Source organism: Protomyctophum bolini (genome assembly GCF_963924005.1).
Source record: "Protomyctophum bolini genome assembly, chromosome: 8".
NCBI lineage: Eukaryota > Metazoa > Chordata > Actinopteri > Myctophiformes > Myctophidae > Protomyctophum > Protomyctophum bolini.
Window position 1 is genome coordinate 41,737,299 of NC_137869.1, and position 20,264 is coordinate 41,757,562.

Genomic DNA, 20,264 nt, shown 5'->3' on the forward strand with positions numbered 1-20,264 from the left:
AGTCTACAGTGCGACTGCGATCCGTTTCGCTGCCGTGGTGATAAGAGAACAAATTGAAAAGACATTAACCCTCCTCAGAAGCAAACATTGCCATCACCATACTGCTTTATCACTAAATGTCGCCAATAAACCACACAGAGACGCTGATTAAATGAGTCAGCGAGACAAGCTGATTGAATAATTCAGCATTCGTTAAAATAACATGCAACGCCGGTGACACAAGGCAGAGGAGGTTATGCATGTTGTCTATAAAGTATTGATAGCCTATTCTGCACACATGCAATCAATCAATACAACCCAACGGTAACATATCATGCAAGCAAGCTGTGATGATGTCTGTGCGACCGAAGAAAACGGCGGAACTTATAGAATCGCGTCGCGAGTCTTTTCCCAGTGTAGCCTACCAAAAAAAAAAAAAATACTGTAAATAAATACAAATAACAAGAGATATAAACTTACCGAATCAGCTTCCGTTTTGTTTTTGCACTCTTGGGAACCGGAAGAAACATTCCCGATTTCCCCCCTACTTTAATATCCAAAAAACGTTTTAGTTTTCTTGAATCAAAACTAAATGTTGTAATAAATATCCCCGCATCGGCGTGCGGTGCGGCGGCGTAATAGTGTACTGCCAGTGCGTGTGTGTGTGTGTCAGCGTGTATGTGTGTGTGTGCACTGTGTGTGCGTATGTGCGCGTGTTGATCCAGAGGTTACATTGTGTGTCTTGTGTCTCATGTAAAGGCGTGTTCACGGTCGCAGAGTCAAATCATTGGTTGACAAACAGCAATCAGATGCAAATTCCAAACCTCTGAATCAGAGGAGGGGGCCACCACGACCACCCACCCCCCAACCCCTACCTCACAGGGAATGTCCACAAATGACATTATCAATAGAAAAACGACCTATCATGGTGTATTATGATGTATCATTTAATAATAATAACATTGCAAATGTACCCCATCCAACTGTCTGTATATAGCCTACTTTCTCAATTTTCAACAGTTTTTATTATATTTTGACACTTGCTATGGCGATGTAAACGTATGTTTTCTCTTCTCATGCCAATCAAGCTCCCTTGAACTGAATTGTAATGAATAATACTAATAATAATATAGCCGTTTGCTGTTGGTTCGTTGACACCGGTCATCTTTGCTTTGTCCAACGTCAACACTTTGACGGACGATCCCTTAAAAACACGGACACGTTTTTGGCTGTCTATCTCTGGATCCCATCGCCCGGAAGAACGGCCTCGCGCGCTTGTGATTGACTCATTGAAGACAGTCCTTCATATTTTTAACATAATTTATATTGAAGGATTGTCACAGCTAGGAAGATAAACGAGGATTGATTGATTGATTTATTCATTGAAAACTTTATTAAAAGTTTTATTGAGATTTAATGACATACAAATATACAGTACTATGCATAATAATAATAATAAATAAATATAGCTGCAAGCAGCTATACGCCCAAAAAGAATGAAATCACACTCACATGCAGGGGCACTCATATCATCATACATCACATTCCGTGCTCAGCCAATCAAATCATCAGTGTCATTCCGGCTTTAAGTTGGCGTCTTCACTTTTCTGCCCTCACTTTCATCCTCAATTATGTAAGGCTACTTTGCTCAGCCAATCAAATCATCGCTATGGGGTGATCAGCCAATCATCAGTTTCGTTTGTGTTCTCACAAACAGACAAAGCTGGGCATAGGAGTGGTGCTGAGAAGCTATACGCCATATAAGTAGAGTCATGTAATACAGGCGTGAAGATGTCATCCGAAGACATGATAGATCATACTATCGCCTTCCAAATGAGGCGTTACTTTCTACATGAAATAACGAACATTATGTTTGTAGCTGTTCTTGTCCCCGACATGGCATGATACTGGCTGAAAGCTGCAATCAGGTTCTGTGTTCACTAGTGTGTCGTTCACTGATTGGAGACCAGAGATGACGTCAGCTTTTTATACTGACATCCGAAAAAGTGGGTTAACATTGACTCATTGGTCGAGATCTAAAGGTCAGAGGTCTTTTTGACGAATGACTGTGAGAGCTTCAGTTCCTGAGGGATCGTCACGGCCCTCTGCAATATTGTGGAATTTTGTCGAAAGCGACAGCACAGAACTGCCAAAACAAACAGCAAATAATGGCGGAATCCTCACGGAAACAATAAGGGCTTGATCCCTAATAATAATAATAATAATGTGTACAGTAAAGGGGGGAAGGGGACTTTTACGATTTTTACTGGGGTCAGTTTCGAATTGCAGCCACCTGTAAAGTGCTCTTTGAGAGTGGTTTTGAAGGAGAGTTTATAGGGATTCACAATCCTTTTGTGGAACACCCATTTAGCCCCTTGTTTGAGTCAAATCTGGGTTTATTTGTTTGTCTCTAAATGTTTTGATGAATTGAACAATGTGGACCCTGTTGTAAACAAGTGTAAGGCTTAATTGGGTCGTCCACTCACAGTTAACAGTCTTTGTATTGAGTTTGTGCTTGAAATGTACTGTAATTCTGCAAACTGTTAATAAAGATTTCAATCAATCAATCAATCGAACGTGATCTGTGTAACTCCCTCTGGTGTTGTTGTGTGATCGTGGATGGCGTCGACAGAAGTATACAGTTTAACAGGTATACATGTGTCTTTGTGGCGTAGTAGCTATCTTGTAGACCAGGCGCATTACAAGTTGCTGTGTGTGTACTCTTATCGTCTTGTTGCAGTGAGGGAGGCCAAGCAGTAACCTGACCAGCTTGTTTTGGGATGTCTGGTGCCTTAATTGTGTTTATGGCCTTTGTGGTGCTATGGTATACCATGAGGTGCATGCATAGTCGAAGAAACCTTGAATGAGTGCTCCTGTAGAGAGTCTTCAAACTAAGTAGCCTATAGTAAAAACATTTTTTTTTTAAACAAACACAGGACAAACACAAACCCTCCTAACCCCAAGACCCAAACCCCTCCCTAAAAGTGTACATTTGACAGTAAATAAAAAATCACACCCGTGTAAAGTGAGTGGTGCAACTCCATGTGTGGGTCCCCGGGGGGTTCCCCAAAAAGTTCCAGACCCACAGGGTCGCGGCCAGGGTCGCGGCCCGGTTCCGGCGAGCCACCCCGCATCCGAAACGGTCGAGAAATGACAGACACTCTGTGTCTCAGTCAGAATGCCACTGCTCACCAGTTACATCATACTAGGACTTTTCTTTTACACGAGAACAATGGCTTCCATTTTAGAATGCTATAACTTTCCAGGAATAGAAAGCCTGGAGTTTCTATTAGCTTTAGGATTCCGCATCGAGGATGTCACTGGTAGGCGGGTTTATGAAATGCCCTCCTCTAGAGACACAGTGCAGTAGACACAAAAATAAGGAGGAGATTAGGGACCAATTAGGGCTATATGAAGAGTTGAAAATGGGTGTAGGCGACCTTTAAGTGATTACAGTATAGGGACTATAGGCTATATGAACAAAATAAATCAATAGGATCTTGTTGGTAGACTATTAACAAAAATAGATAACAAAAAGCATGATTCTACATGATTTGATTTATCAAAACAGCAATAGAATAATCACCAAATAAAGAATCGATAAATGCAGACCCTTTATATAGGCTCAATTCTAACCAATGAAAAAACTGGTTGATGTGATTTCTACAATGTTACCTAATGATGCACATCAAGACAATTGTTTTCTTCTCATCAATGGTTGCCTGACAACCAACCAACTAGCCAATCATCACGTATTCATCCACCCAGGCGATAGGAGCTAAAAACCCAATCTTATGGAGGTCCACCTCAGTCCTCACCTACGTTTTCCCCTGTGGGTCGACTTTGAGCGACGGTCCCTTGAGGTGGGCGGTTCCTCCGAAGCCGACTGCGTGCGTGTGTACGCGTGCGTGCGTGTGTGCGCGCGTGCATGAATGAATGATTTGAGGGAGAAACCTAAAATGCACGCAGGCTTCAATTTCCAGTGATTTAATTGAAGCCAGGATCTATTTATGGTTCAACTCTCTACCTCTGCTGACTGCTGTTAAGAGAACCATGTTTTAGTTGTAGCAGACTAGAGACTATAGGCCTATAAAAACAGATTTAATTTGGTAATTTACCAAATGAAATGTATGATACAGGTCAACTATGATACAGGCAGTCACGAAAGATGCAACGAACAATGGTTACTGGGATATACAGTATGAGCATAGTGAAATAAATCCTGCAATTTAATTCAATACATGAATGTATAAATGTAACCAAATTAACCCAAAATAAAAAGCAAGACTCGATTGAAAACAGCCATTGGGATGATGCCGTATAAAGATGCCGATAATAAATTAGCAGGTGTTATTGAAAAGAACAGGTCAAGAGATCAGGACATTCAATTAGTATATACTGTTACTGTATACAGTTTACAAAGGAATGCTTTATAGTACTTTCTACCAAATAAGACGGGTCCATTCGGTCACAATTCTGCACACTTCCATAGTTACGAATGGATAAAATAACACAATATCAACTATTCGTCTCTATATTTCACTCCAACGCATCATCCACACATGAATACATTTAAGGCCTATTCGTACTCCAGTTTTAAGTGATAAGGTGACCACTGAAAACTACTGTAAACTGTAAACACTCTTCTTCCCCTCACTGTATACGTTTTCTTTTCCCTTTTTTTTACCTCCTTTATGATGATTTCCTGTTTTTTGGCTATGCAGAAGTGTATCTTTGTTTGTCTCTAAATGTTATGATGAATTGAACAAGGTGGACCCTCTTGTAAACAAGTGTATGGTGCTTTATTGGTGGTCGTCAACTCACAGTTAACAGTTTTTGTATCGAGTTGCGCTTGAAATGTAGGCTACTGTCATTCTGCAAACTGTTAATAAATACTTCAGTCAATCAATCAAAACTCACCGCTCACCCCAGCACATCTCTCTGTTTTTACTAACCACCGTTTCAGTGGTCACCTTATCACCTAAAACTGGAGTATGAATAGGCCTTTAGATAAAAGACACAACTTGGAAAACAAATAAGAGATCAGCTAATCTTTAGCTGCAGAGGATTTTACATATTCACTTTTTTGTAGGAAGTTTACCTTTACCACTTTCTTAGCCCATCACAGTTAAAAATGCAAGGCTTTGAAAAGCCTTCCAGATGATGAAAAATTGTTTTAATAGGCTATGTTTGCACATACTGTATCATCAGTGTTTTACCACCAAGGGTAATGGTATACAGCCTTTAATGTCTTGTCAGGGCCAGTGTTTCAACAGAGCTTTCATATTGTAATTACACATTGCAGTTTTATTGTATACAAATTATTATTCATTCAGCGATTAAAACGTGTTATCCGTCACACACTGGTATTGTAAAAATAGCATACAGTATCTACAATTAGGGAATGATATGCTTTTTTTCCCACATGTACACAAACTCTGATCTAACCATTCATTCTGCCAGTCTACTTCTAGTAGCCATTGTGAAATCAACATTCAAATGTTCAGTTCTCAACGACCTGAAAAGGCAGGCCTCTGAATGGTGGTATGCAGATACAGTAGTACACACTATAGTTGGTTGAATCAACAAATCGATTAGTTGATCAATTCTTAAGGTATGCCTGTTGATCAAGTAAGAATGTTTTTAGTCGAGGACCACCCTATAGTGTGTACTGTATGACAGTATGACTGTATGCCTTAATTTCTCAAAATGGAATTTTCCACCGGAAAACCATTTCAACGATACAACATTGGGGCAAAGAATGTGTGAGTGTTGACTGGTTGATGTTGAAACAGAGATATAAATACCTGCTGTCTTCTCTAAATAGACACAATTTATGTACATCTGTAAACGTACACCATATCTTTGCCGACTATAAAGCATGGATCCGTTCCAAAGGCAAATTAAAAAAAAAAGACCAATAAAAGGTGTTTAAGGCTCTATAGGCCTCTAGGGCTGCAAGAAAGCATGTAGCCTACAGCTAACTTGTTAAATAAATGATACTGTCACATCATTTATTAACTGTCAGGTTATGTGCCATATTTCTCTGTATAAGAGCCCCATCTAGTGGTCAGAAATGAGAACAACCCATGGGTGTATGTGTAATGTGCCTATGAGATTGAGCCCATAATAACATTATCTAACTCTAAATGCACCAAGTCTCTGTAGGTCCGTACGTCTGTAATCCACGTAACTCGAGAACCGTTCGCCCCACCGACTTCAAATTCGACACACGCGTCCCACACCCCCACAGGGAGTGCAGTGCCCGGTGTCGAGTCGGTCGGACCCACGGTTGTCCAGAACCACCGCAAAAGGCCTCTGCCGGGCCACAAAAGGCCTCTGCCCGGGCCAGACTCCATGCCTGACAAAGAATTGTTCTGACTGCATAGACTAAATAATTGGGCATCCCTGACAAAGATCTCCATATATGGGCACCGCTGTAGAGGCTCCTCCAACGCATAATATCTGGGTTAGGCCAGTGCCCAACGGGCACCGCTCTAGTATTCTAAAATGACAATTATTCTGGCAATCATAGTTTTGTAGATGGACGGGTGAAAGAGGGTGATCCCCACTTACCTTAAATGGTTAGATTTAGTGTTGTGATCGGGGAACATATATAGAACCCTCTTAACATAGATAATGACTTTCAAGTGAGCTCTGATCCAGAAAGGCTGGGAACAGCGTCTTTGTTCTACATTACCGTCAACAAGGTGACGAAATCACAGATGCTTTTACATATGAAATATCTGAGACCATCATTAGGTTTTTACTTTTTTTATACAAGCTCTCAAGGTTGTAGATCGGCTATTCTTTGCTGCACAACATGCCTCCCATGTCTTCCACGGAATCCAAATGACTTAAATCGGTTGTGTGACTGCATGAGAACTTTAATCCATGCTAATGTGCTTTCGACAACACATCCTGTTGCATCTTATCACCAGCCAACAACTGTGTCCACATGTTGCCCAAGTTATTTGGACTATTGCACACACACCGTATGGCACCTGTCACATGACAACTGTTTGTTAATCGCTCCACTGTGACCGTCACTCTCCTTTTACATTGAGACATATTAGCACATGGTAATGAGAGTCAGATATGGACACCGAGCGAACTGGTGCCAGCGTGGGCGGGGGCCCTTTGCCTCGACATGTGGTTCCGACGAGGAATGAAGACATTTTGGGAATTGATTTTATAACCATGAAGAAAAAAACGGCAGTGGTTCCTAACCTTTTTACTTGGGAGCTCACTATATACAGTACACACCAGAGAAAAGCTGAGAGACCCCCCACACAGATGCATGCACACTCACACACACAACATTAAGCCCCATCTACAGTACTTCTCCTACAACGGATAGTGAATCTACAAGACCGCAATGGGCCGCATTACGCAACGTTGTGGGGGCTTGTAGATTGGCTAATGTCCTGTTTTTGAAACTCTTGAATAATCTAGAAGAAAATCTATGTATGTGGACTACAAAAACGTCTACAGACTGGTTGTTCAGAAATGACAGAAATGATAAACAAGACACGTATACGGTTGTTCATTCATCCAACTATAAAGATGAGTTCACTGAGGCGTCGAACGCACATTTATTAAAAGTGTTTGTTTCAGACACGTTTTCGGCACTCATAAAGAAAGCAAAACACAACACAGTGTCACACATCGTTGTCGTATAAATAATGAGGCAACATTGCTGTACCTCTGTACTTATTATTGTGCGATTATAAATATGTGGTGATGTACGCTCACGTGTTTTAACCACTTAAACCCTATAGTTGACCCCCCCACACAGGGCTCAATACTAGGTCTGCTAATATTTCTATCTACAACAAATCTCTTTGTTGAGCTGGTATAGTTCGGCTATTTCCGCCATTTTCTTTTACCCCAAAATAGGGAAGGGAAGGCTAGGGTTTATGTGATTAAAATAAACATAAGACGTCCATCTTCTAAAAGGATAATAAAGCTTTAACATTAGCATAATACATACATCCATCATTATAAGCCCTGTATTTACGGCACGATATTATTTTGTCAGACAGGTAAACACGGCAGGCAGAGATTATTGTCAGTAACTTTTGTCTTTCAAAAATGCATACATTACAAAGAAAAACGATGCCACCGCGCGTGACAGTTACAAAATGACATTCCGAGTGAGACGCTAAAAAGCCTGAGAAACCCACACTCACACGCATGCACAGTGACACACACGCACGTCGCACGCACGCAAACTTTGGTTGTTGACAAAAAAAAAACTACTTTTAAGTTAATTTTAAAAAGCACTGACATGTCAAGTTTCATCAGACCGTAGTCGACTGTACAAAAGAAATTATGAAGATGAGATTTTTTTTACATGACCTGAATAAGCATTTCACAAAAGCTAGACAGTACGAATGTATAAATAATATACATTTATATAAATGTGTAGAAAGTTGCCATATTGATTTATAAGGCATACTGTAAGTGCTGCTTGTCCGGGGGTTGTTTACAGTATGTTAACTGGAAAAGTGCTTTCAAATTTTAACTTGTTTGGAACACAGTTTTTGGGGTCTTTAAATTCAAAATTGATTAACTTTTCCACAGTTTGAAACATTACATGTATTCTGTTCATATTGAAATATGAATGATTAGTAGATTTTTCCAATGAAAGACTTAGTTAGCGTAACAACACATCTATAATGACAGTAAACCTAATTGAGAACTTACCTTAAGTCTATAAATTACCCAGATCAAAGAAAGCTAGCTAGCTAGCTAGCGGAGAACTATTCCCACAAGATTATCTTAAAAGAAAAACCTCATATCTGCACAAACATGTTATATTATTAAGCAGATGGAGATTCTTATTATTTTATATCCTTAATAAAAGACAGACATTAACTGGCCTTGTGCCTGTGCTTGAGGACAGACTTGTGATTTGATGTATGTATGTCTCACAACAATGTCATTTTATACAAATCCTATACTGATTTAAGGTGTATATATATACACACACACATTGTGCTTTGTTGTTTGCAGGGAAAGCAGTACCTTTTGAGTGAATATATTCATAATATTTAGCACTTTACCTTTATCTGAACTTGTTTTCATGTTTTGGAGGGGCCTACACTTTGTGTTTTTCATTGGAAAAAGGGTCAAGAAACAAAAAACACCATGTGTGTACATACACTAGGGGCTCCATTTCCGTCACCGCAAAACCCCTTATCCCTAAACTTCTTTGCCTTATTTTTTTACTATTTTGAAAAACATTTTTGAATAGTTCAACTAGCCAATCTACATTGATACGTTGTGAGCTTGTAGACTGGCCATTTTATCTATTTCAAAAATGTTTTGCAAAATAGCAAAGAGAAAAAGGCAAAGAAGTTTAGGGATAAGGGGTTTAGCGGTGACGAAAATGGAGCCCTATATGTCTGCACAGTGGACTAGTTCCAATTCATCCCGCCTCACGCTTATCTTAGCACCAATGCATTGCTATAGCATTATTTTCACAATTAAAGAAAGCCCACTTATAGCAGAATGTCACTTTGAGACACTTTTGGGGTCATTTGCATGTCTACTCTGCCTCCTTTGTGTGCACCGGAGACACATTTTATGTTGCTTATTTACATTTGATTAGATGTCCGATATTAATTTGATCAAACACGCAAGCCAATTCAACATCAAACTCCATGTTAACCATGTTTTGTATACTCATTGATGTCAGTCCCTTCTTCTGGGGACTGATATTGTCCTAAAATCTAATGAACGAGGATAAATTAATTTTCCCACTAGTTATTTAATTATTATTCTAATATTTTCTGTAATGTAATGTTGTACCACCAGGGAGCCCTGTAAGTCCATGCATGAAATAACTAAATCGATATTCTAAATATTGAATAAAGCAACTTAAAAAAAAACTGTCTGGGGCGTGGGGAGCAGACGTGGGGAAATGACCCAAAGAAAGTGTTTCAAAAGTGAGATTCCAGTTGGCACATTGACAAGGGGGGGGTCCAAGGGGGTTGACGGGGATTATACAGACTACACAGAATGGAAGAGAGGACACACACAACCTGTACCGAAGCTGTATTTCACCTGTCTGTACCTCAGTCAGAAAAGCAGAGGGAGAGACAGACAGACGGACGGGATGGCAGTGGATTGGCTCTCAGCAGCGTCCTGCCCTCTCAGCTCATTTGGTCCAGGTAGACGGACAGCAGGGGATTGGGTGGGAGGAACTGGTCCTGTTTGTTCAAGACCTCGGTCTTCCGGGCGCCCTTAGAGCCGGAGCCTAGAAGACGGACACAACCAACCAACCGACCGATGTTACTTTAGGTGGTCTTTAAACACGAGAACGGTGTTCATAGAAAACGGCAAAATAAAGTATCGTTTGCTCCCTTTAGAGACGAGAACGGTGTTTTCAGGAGGTGAAAACGCAACAAAGTGAAACCACCTCCCTAGAGTGGAAATCTTTGAGAACGCCGTTTTATCCCTTTTCTCCGTGTAAACAGGCAAATCGGTGAATCTGCAAAACTTATGACATCGTGGCTCACGTTGGGCTCACAGCGCATATGTTTATTACAATAATGCAGAGCCATACATAGATATATATATATATATATAGGCTATGATATAATGGAGTTCCTGAACAAGCCTCCCTCCTCGCCTACAAAGCGCTGCTCATCAGCGATGGTGAATGTAAAACCATGATGTAAATAAAAAGCCCTGTGATAGGCGGCAGCCGCGTTTATGTAGCCTAATGTATTATAAAATATATAACCATCCCGCGGTGCGCTCTGCCTGCATGCTCTGGGTTTGCGTGAAGGGGTTCTTCTTCTTGTACGTGGGTGACTGGTCTATTTGGCAGCCTGTTACCGCCACCTAGCGACGTTATAGCGTTTTCAGAAAGTGTGCGTTTTCTCGTGTAAAGGGTCAATTAAAAAATGAGAACGCAACGGGACTTTGACGTTTTATCTGGAGATGGTCGCCGTCTAAAAGAGGGGTTAAGTGTCACACACGACTGACACGCTGCATGATGCTACACTACGTGTGATTACACTTATAAGATATATTTTATACTTTGAAGCACAATGCTTCCCTCCCTTCTTCTCTGGAATCCTTGCCTCAAAGCAAACCAGAGGTAGAAAACTGTCGTTCCCCCGATGTCATCGCTATAGGGACACATTCATCAGTAAGCAGGAACTGGGGATGGCAATGAAGGACGGGAAAGTCTGGCGTGGCGTTGTGAAATCCATGATCTCGACCGCGGTCGAAAAATGATGACGATGAAAACAGTCAATTGTGCGATTTTCTGGTTCTGACTTTTTGTTTTTACTTCTGAAAATACTTAAATGCATTGTGAGCGAGCCTGTAGATCTGCTGATTTTTGCCATAAAATAAAAAGCTTGAACATTTTTTTGGCCTATAAAGATGAAAATTGACACGCGTTCGAATGTTGAACCAATAGCCGTGCAATGTGTCATACATTTATTATAGCTATGTAAAACATTCAATACATTCTCCAGATATGTGAAATGAGTATAGATACTGACTTGCTGAAACCAGGTCCATGTACTGGCAGATGGCATGGAGCAGCAGTCTCTCAAAGCTGATTGACAAACACAGACAACATCACATCAATCAATCAATCTTTATTCGTCACAAGTAGGGTTGGGATTCGGAACCGGGTCCATTTCAGACCCGGTTCCGACATTGCGGATCCGGAGCCGGTTCCATCGTTTTCGTATTAACGGTTCCCCAAACGGTTCTCATCAGTCGTCATTTAGCTCCGCTGTGTCTGTGCATGCATGCAAGCAGAGCCTGTGGTGACGTCACCCCACCTACATGAGTGAGTGGGGTCGGGGGGGAGGATACGCCCACTGTTCTGTGCATTCAGCGCATTGTGCATTTGTCACTACAACAATATCATTATTGTGTACTGTATATTTAATATACAGTACACATTGCAATATACAGTACAAATTGCAACAATGATATTGTTGTGGTGGCTAGCTGCTGCTGGTGGTGAAGTTTAAATAATAGTGCCACCTCATAATTGTAAAGTGCATTTTCAATAATTTGAATGAATGAATTTGTGTTTATTATGTACTTGGTTAGGTTAGTTATAATATAAGCATAATCAGAAAAGTCAGAAAAAAGGGTAAATAAATAATATTAGGATCCGTTAAGGGAACCGTTAAGGGAACCGTTAGGAACCGGAACCGTTAAGAGGGATCCGGGAAGGATCTGGAACCGTTAAAATCCTAACGAATCCCAACCCTAGTCACAAGTACCATTTCTAAAATGCAGTGAAATGTTGATAGTGATAGTGAGCAATAAAACAGGACAAGATGACTAAAAGCTCAAATTTAAAGCTACCATTTAAAGCACTTTCAACCCTAGAAAACACAAAGAATAAAGTTGAAGTTATCAAACATGAAGTTATCTCCCACAAGATGTTACATCTTAAATTAGCTGCAATTTGCAACGCTAGATCTTTTTATAATGGGATGAATCTAGAGTTGCAATACCCTCCATTGACTCCCCACTCATCCAATTTGGTTTGCGATCTGCTTGTCTTAAACTACGTTAAACTCACAAACATTGCAGCTGTAGTCCAAGCTTGAATTATCCTCTTTCAATCTGCCGAGCTTGTTTTTCATAAAAATCCACCGTAGATATGTTATGAGCTACTTTCTGTCAAGAAATTCTGTGCAGGTGATTTGTTTCCTTAAGTCCTTGAGTTTGGAAGCACTCGTCGTATGTCACTGAACGGCCCTGCGTTCCACCTGTTTCGAATTTGCACATAATGCAGGAGGCAGCAGCGCGACCCGTTAATAAAAACGAGTGCTTCCGAACTGCAACACTTGGAAAAAGAATCACTTGCAGAGGATGTCTTGACAGAAAGTAGCTCATAACATCTCTACGGTGGATTTTTATGAAAAACAAGCTCGGCAGATTGAAAGAGGATAATTCAAGCTTGGACTACAGCTGCAATGTTGGTGAGTTTAACGTTGTTTAAGAGAAGCAGATCGCAAACCAAATTGGATGAGTGGGGAGTCAATGGAGGGTATTGCAACTCTAGATTCATCCCATTATAAAAAAATCTAGAGTTGCAAATTGCGGCTAAGCTTAAATATATCTTACCGCAATTTGAGTTTAAGTCATTGTGCTTTCCCCAACTCTTAAACCCTTGACCACTAGGGGTCTATATAATACTAGGCCCACTCCTTTTTTACCCCTGTATACAAATAATATCTTTACCAAAAATAGACGATCTACAAGCATCGTGAGCTTGACATAGTAGGCTCAGAGTAGGCTCAGATAAAAGTGGATTGATATCATAAAAGTATAACCAAAATACTCCTTCCTACTTTATGTTTATTATTATTACTATTATCATCATCATTATCATTACCATCATTATTATTATTATTATTATTATTTCCGTTTTTTTTGTTTGTATGTTGTTGTTTTTTGTTTTGTCTTGTTATTGTTTTGTTATGTTTTGTTTTTCTGTCTGTTTTTTTATTTTATTTTTATTTTGTATTTTCATCCTTTCTATAGCTATTTTCAGAATATTAAAAGGGCTGGCATTATAAGCTGAGGCTTCTGCCAAACACTCCCTTTTGGTAAAAAAAAAAAGAAAAAGAAAACCCTGAATACATTGTATAAGGTGTGTGTATTTTTAAAATGACCAATAAACTTGAACTTGAGAGAGTTAATTTACCTGCTGCCCAGGTTGGTGGTGTAAACGGAGCGCGGCTGAGCCATGAAGAAGCTCAGCACGTCTCCCTCCAGCCCCTCCAGGGTCCCCTGAGAACAGAGGAGATGAAGGCCAAGGTCAGTCACACTCACACTACTAAAGGGGACGGCCATCGCCATCGACGATGATGACGTTGAAGTTCTCTTAGCGTCGTGAGCCGATGCCCGATACCCACCATGGGGACCTGCTTGCGCTTGAGCGTCGCCCGCAGCCTGCGGTCGATCCTCCGGAAGCACTCCTGGGCGATGAAGGTGGGATTGACTGTGGAGAACAAAAGATCTTCAACGTCAACTTGATCTTCACACTTTGTGAATGTGATTACTGTCTCCCCCCAGGGTTATTGTTGTCTTAACCCATTCTGACCTGAGATCAGATTCATACGAGGTTTCCACTGGACACACACTGGTCTGATTAACCCATTCTGACCTGAGATCAGATTCTATAAAAATGTCAGTCGTTCTTCGATTTTTCAAAAACAGCAGACCTACAAGCTCGTATGAGCTTGTAGATCTGCTATTTTTCAATAGCTAAAGCATAACATGATGCTAACACCAAAATGGGTTCCCGTTCAGAATGGGTCCTTAGCAAGACACTGAAGCCACCAACATATATTATATGTCATGTGTGTTTTCATTATTATAATAATTTAAAGCGTGTTCTCATTATTATAATAATTTAAAACAGACAGGACGTCAACACGGAATCACGGATATATATTGAATAATAATAATTGAGAACCCTCCATCCTCCAAACCCTCCAAACCCACCTCTTCGGCCCCGGATGGCTAGCCCAACCGTCTGGGCACCGAGCCAGCCGGACGGCTGACCTTTTTATAGAATCTGATCTCAGGTCAGAATGGGTTAATCGGACCAGTGTGTGTCCTAGTGGGAACCTCGTATGAATCTGATCTCAGGTCAGAATGGTGTGTTCTCTCACCAGCCCTGGGCTCCTGGTCCCCGGTGGTGTGGTTCTTCCTCTTGGCGTCTTCCTCCAGCAGTGCCAGCAGCTTCTCCTGCTCCTCTCCGGAACGGTTCATGAAGTCGTTCCACAGCTGCGTTCAGAGGTCAAAGGTCACAGCGCGTTTAAGAAGGGGTATTTCCACCCCATTTCAATAATCCTAGTATTTGGTTTGCTCCCCTTAGCGTAAAAACAATTAAATGTGGCCTTTAACAACTTGGTGTCCCTAATTTTGCCCACGTCGTTATAAGTGAACATTTTCCAAAAAGCGTTAAAGGACCACTTCACCACTTTTCAACTTCTCTTCATACGGTATACCGGTAATTGGTCCTCCACTAATGATCATGATAAAATGGCACAATTATTTTCTACTCAGTCTTCTGTGTCTCATAGGAAGGCTGTGGGCAGTTCAGAAACCCGTCCACCAGTGACATCATCGATGGGGAAACCAAGCTAATAGAAACGGCAGGCTTTCTATTCCTGAAAAGCTGCAATGCGAAAATGGAAGCCAACGTTCTCACGATAATAAAAAGCTAAATATTTTTCCAAAACAATCTTGTTTATCATCTGAACTGCCCCACAGCCTTCATATGAGAGACTGACTGAGTAGAAAAAGATTGTGGCATTTTATCATGAACATTAGTGAGGTAGGTTGAAAAGTGGTGAAGTGGTCCTTTAAAAACTCACAGCTCACAAACATGCATTGTTGTTCAAAGAATGAGTAGACAGAGCTTGTAGATCTGCAATTTTCTATATTTTTTAGTTTTCAATGTATAACATTTGTGGCTAACCCATTAAAACCAGGTGTCATTTTCGACTTCTTTGGCTATTAAAACAAATAGCAGATCTACAAGCTTGTGCCGTGCTACAGGCTAGTAGATCTGTATCTTTGGAAAATCGTGAAGATTTGTGCATATATTCCTTTAAAGCGATCATTTCTTATCCAAATCTTTGCTTCTGGGGGTCCCTGGAACAAAATATGTTGAGATGGGGTCTGCGGCCAAATACATTTAAGGGGGGTCCTTGATGAAAAGGTTTTGAGCACCACTGACACACGTTTTTCCAGAAAACTCTTAAGCCTGACTCACACCTTCACAACAGATTGATGTATAGCTGACGCATGAGTCTTGTTTACTGATGCAAGCTCGCAATGCATTTCCAATGAGAGTCACATGGTTTGACACAACATTTTTGTTGTATGAGGGTTGCAGTCGAAAGAACACAGCCGAAAGCCCTACGACACAAATGTTGTGTCAAACCACGTGACTTCCATTGGAAATACATTGGGGCGGCCATGACACTTACCCTTTGTTTACATCTCTAGCATGCATCAATGTTGTATGCTAGATCGAAAAGGTGTGAGTGAAGCCTTATAGGATTTAGAAGACATTTTGTAGAATCGGCCTCAGGTCTTAATGAGTTCAAAGCCGGTATATAAACATTGAGGTTGTTTAGAAGGGTTGTCATGCCTCGGCGTAGCTCTCGTTGGTGCAGGCCTCGGTGAAGATGGAGGGCAGCGCGGGGTTGCTAGTGCACACCTCCAGCTCCTCTCTGGTAGAACACTCATCTCTCTCCAGGAGGTTGGTGAGGAAGCGCGCTGTTCCAAGGACACAAAAACATGATTTAGTCCCTCCTGTGGACACAATGCTATCAGACGCAGAGTCAATTCAAGGTTATATTGTTCATTTTATTTATTGTTGTTGTTTTTGCATTACTGTTTCTGTGTGATGGTGCACTGCCGACCGTGCCAACAACCCTATAACACTCAGAACAAGAGAGGTGGTGATGGCGCTTATGCGGTGGCGGTCCCAGAGCTATGGAACAACCTCCCCCCCCCCCCCCCCTTCGAGATTAATTCAGTGCCACCTGGCAGTCACCAGTTTAAGCTGGTAATTAAAATGTAATTCTATTATGCATGTAATGTACATGTCATCACCTGTACACCAGATTAGAATAATTTTCAAAATATGGATATATATTTAAAAAAAAAATAAGAATCTAAAAGAAAAAAAAAGAATATACAAAATTGTGAGGATAATTGGATTCAACTCGTCTTAACGTTTCTGGCACTTAAACTGTTTTTAAGTCCCTACTTAAAACACACCTTTTCTCCCTGGCTTTTAATGGGGCTTTTTTTTTTTACGGTTTAGTACTTATTTTATTACATTTTCTACTTTCTAATTAGGACATATAAAATACAGATTTAGATGATACCGTGTAAAAGTCATGGGCAAAGTAAAGTATAAATTAGGCCCCTGGTGACCCAAAACACATCAAAGTCAATTGGGTGACTTTATTTAAAAAACAATCGTATCTGATTTTAATTTGTTTTACGTATTCCTATTGTACCTTCCTATGGTACCTTGTTCTACTTGTGTAAGAACATCAAGTAGATGTTCTGACATCTTTATTTAAAAAAAAAGAAAATCCTGTGAAGCAACTTTGGTCAATTTTGGCTGTGTTAAATGTGCTATATAAATAAAGGTTGATTTCATTTGATGGCGATATAAGGATAAACAGAAAAGGTCAGTCACACTGAAACTCATTTAGATCGATTTTTAATAAAATAATCTATTTAAAAAAGAATACCAATCTTAAAGCTTCACTGTTTGTAGATTGGTTCCAGGTGGTCCCCGGCTAAATGATAGAGTTCACCAAATGAAGTCTACAGTACAATTAGAGAATGTAGAATAATTGTTATTTTGATCAACATTTGCCAACAGTGTGTCAACGATAACAAAATATGCTTTAATTTGGCGTCTGAGAGGCTATAAAACTCATCAAATGTTGGTCCGTGGCTCAAATGCTGAATAAATAACGGGCGTTGATTTGAATAGGGTTGAAAACCACTTGGTTTAGTTGATTCCCCCACGTTGGTTTGAGGCAGTGTTGTTTTCGTCGACTAAAACTAAGACGAAGAATGTTCGTCGACTACCTATTTTCACTGACAAAAACAAATGGAAACTAAATGAAAACTAAGCCACGATGACTAAAACTAAGACTAGATATACTGACAATTTCGTCGTCAAATAAAAACTAGACTAAAATGTTAGGAAGGGACTAGTGGACAAGAGATCCAATATAAGTCATTTTACACTTGGTTGCATGCTGAAAATAGCTGATCGACGCGTTGTGAGCTCGTAGATCGGCTATTTTCAGCAAGTGTAACTAAAAACACTCATTACGACGGCATCAAGACCCGCCAAAATACCTTTTAGTCGACTAAATCAACTGTAGATTTAGTCGACTAAAACTAGATTAACACCAAGACATTTCCAGGTGACTAAAACTAAATGAAGTTTCAGTGACCAAAGACTATGACTAAAACTAAAATAGAAATTTGCTGCCAAAAACAACACTGGTTTGAGGGGAAAAAAGAAAGGCCATCTCACTGTTCTCCTGGCGGCGGAGGCTCTTCCTGCCCTTGGCTCTGGGAGTGAGCTCAGAGTTACGGACGGCCTGGTTGATGAAGAACTGCTTCCTCTTGGCGGGGGACACCCGCTTGGCCGGAGAGCAGGGCAGAGACGAGCACTTGCGCTCCTCTATCAGGCTGCACAGCAAAAACAACAACAAGAACAACGGCTTCATTATCCCATTCTGGACTGGAACCTCTTTTGGTGGCGTTTTAAGGGATTGTGTTATACTTTAGCTGTTGAAAGATAGCAGATCTGCCGCGCTATGAGCTTGTAGATAATGCTATTTTTGAAATAATCGTGAAAATGTGGCTCAAATCTTCAGAGCTAACGTTTTAACTAATTTTTTTGCTGCTGGGGGGGGTCCCTGGAATAACACATTTTCAGGTGGGGGTCCGCGGCCAAATACAGACAATTCTGGGAGTCCTTGACATGGTAAAGGTTGAGCACCACTGACATGGAAACAGGTTTTTCAGAAAACTTTTAGGATTTAGAAGTGTTTTCTTTTAGAATCCGTCCTAAATGGGTTATTATTAGTTACCAGTCAGAGACACAGTGAGTGCTGGACATGGCACAGTCAATACCCAGTAGTACTCCAGTCAAAGTGTATAGTCAAATAAGAGAAGTACAACTTAAAAGTTGCCCAGTCAATTTTATACTCACTATAGTACAGTAGTACATATTTTTGAAAGCCCACCACTGACCATTACAAATAATATGTCCATCATCATTTTCATAGTACTTTGTTGTCGTACAGTACAGTGGTGTTGTGCAAAAACAGCACCTCTGCAAGCTCAACACATTGCATTCTATTTTTGAACACATTTTGAACATTTTCACCTATGACATCATGACATGGCCAAATCAGGGATATGCGTTCAAAGTGGTTAATATAACTGCTCAAATGAGATGCAGTGTGTACAGTATAATATAAAGAAGGAAATAGACGTCACTATTGTACTTAGCACAGTATACTATAGCACAGTACTTAAATAAATGAAGTATTCCTTTCCAGCAGTGGTACTTTGCATACTGCATGATGTGTATTCATGAAAACTAAAAGTGGGTCAGTCGGTTTTACATAGAAGCCCCGCCCCACGGGGAAATCTTGCAGTGTGATTGGCTACTGGAGCTGGGTCTGCTCATGCCATATTTAGCCCTCTTCCTGCAGGCTGGTAACGACATAATTAACGAGGTGTTTACATTAACATGCAAAAAGATGTTTCTTTCTTTCTTTTTTGCCTGTTCAATGCAATCAATATATTTTATTGTGTAAAGGCCTACTGTACATAAAAGCTCGTGTCTCTTGCCATGACAAATCCCTATAATAAATATAGCCCTGTACACTTCACTACTGCAAGATCACATATTTCTGCAACTTAATATGAATAGATATTTAAAGCTATCACACATTGTAATGATCTATGTATAACCAGATGGGTTGCTAAGCTGCAAAACATGCCAGAACATTAATTGCTATGCAGGCTATCAGGTTAGCTGTAAACTACTCCAACCATTTAGTCCATTTAAATTAACTCACTGGCAGCTAAACGACTATCAAGGGCAATCCCAAAATACAAAAATATGCACTTTATCAGGTGATCTTAATGACTTAATGACTAGTAATGACTGGCTTAACACTGCATAACAACAAACCCAGTAGGCTATGTCAAGTTTAAAGGTACATGCTAAAGGCTAGCTGACTACAGGACTCGTTATTTCCACTCACATATTAATATCCTGTTCTTCATTGCTGTTATTAGTCAGAACAACCATCTTACAGCGCGAGCGACAAGCCGAATTAACGCAATGTTTGGGCTTTTCAAAACATGTAAAGGCTCATTTACAAACTATTGTAATATGAAGGAAAGGAACGTTGTTTTCCAGATCAGCACCACTGGCTCTTTTTAGCTCTTCTCCAAAGCAAACAAAAAGGGCAGGGTAGCGTCTAGATCCCATAGCCCGGCAGGACGACTGTTGTCAAGGCAACCGTACAGCCAATAGCTCTGCCTTAAATGTTCCTCCCGCTCCCGAGTATGGGATCAAGATTTCAACCAAATAATATTAATTAATTAGTTGATTAGGTGACGTAATGGTGATGTACAAACTGTGACAAAACAAACATTCAATTCTCTTTATTGTTAATGGCATTTAAAGTTCAAACATGGAGGAGGGA

At 40.4% G+C, this 20,264-nt stretch overlaps 1 protein-coding gene across 1 annotated transcript; it reads right to left on the minus strand.

The window, feature by feature from the left end:
- Positions 1–7,555: 7,555 nt before the first annotated feature.
- r3hdm4 (R3H domain containing 4) lies at positions 7,556–20,000 on the minus strand. The gene is made up of 8 exons (XM_080771359.1): positions 19,818–20,000; positions 18,068–18,225; positions 16,145–16,272; positions 14,655–14,769; positions 13,893–13,978; positions 13,682–13,767; positions 11,505–11,560; positions 7,556–10,243 (listed from the first exon to the last, which is right to left on the minus strand). The coding sequence occupies exons 1-8, from the start codon at positions 19,862–19,864 to the stop codon at positions 10,140–10,142; spliced, it is 780 nt and encodes a 259-aa protein (XP_080627485.1). The 5' UTR covers positions 19,865–20,000; the 3' UTR covers positions 7,556–10,139.
- Positions 20,001–20,264: the final 264 nt, after the last annotated feature.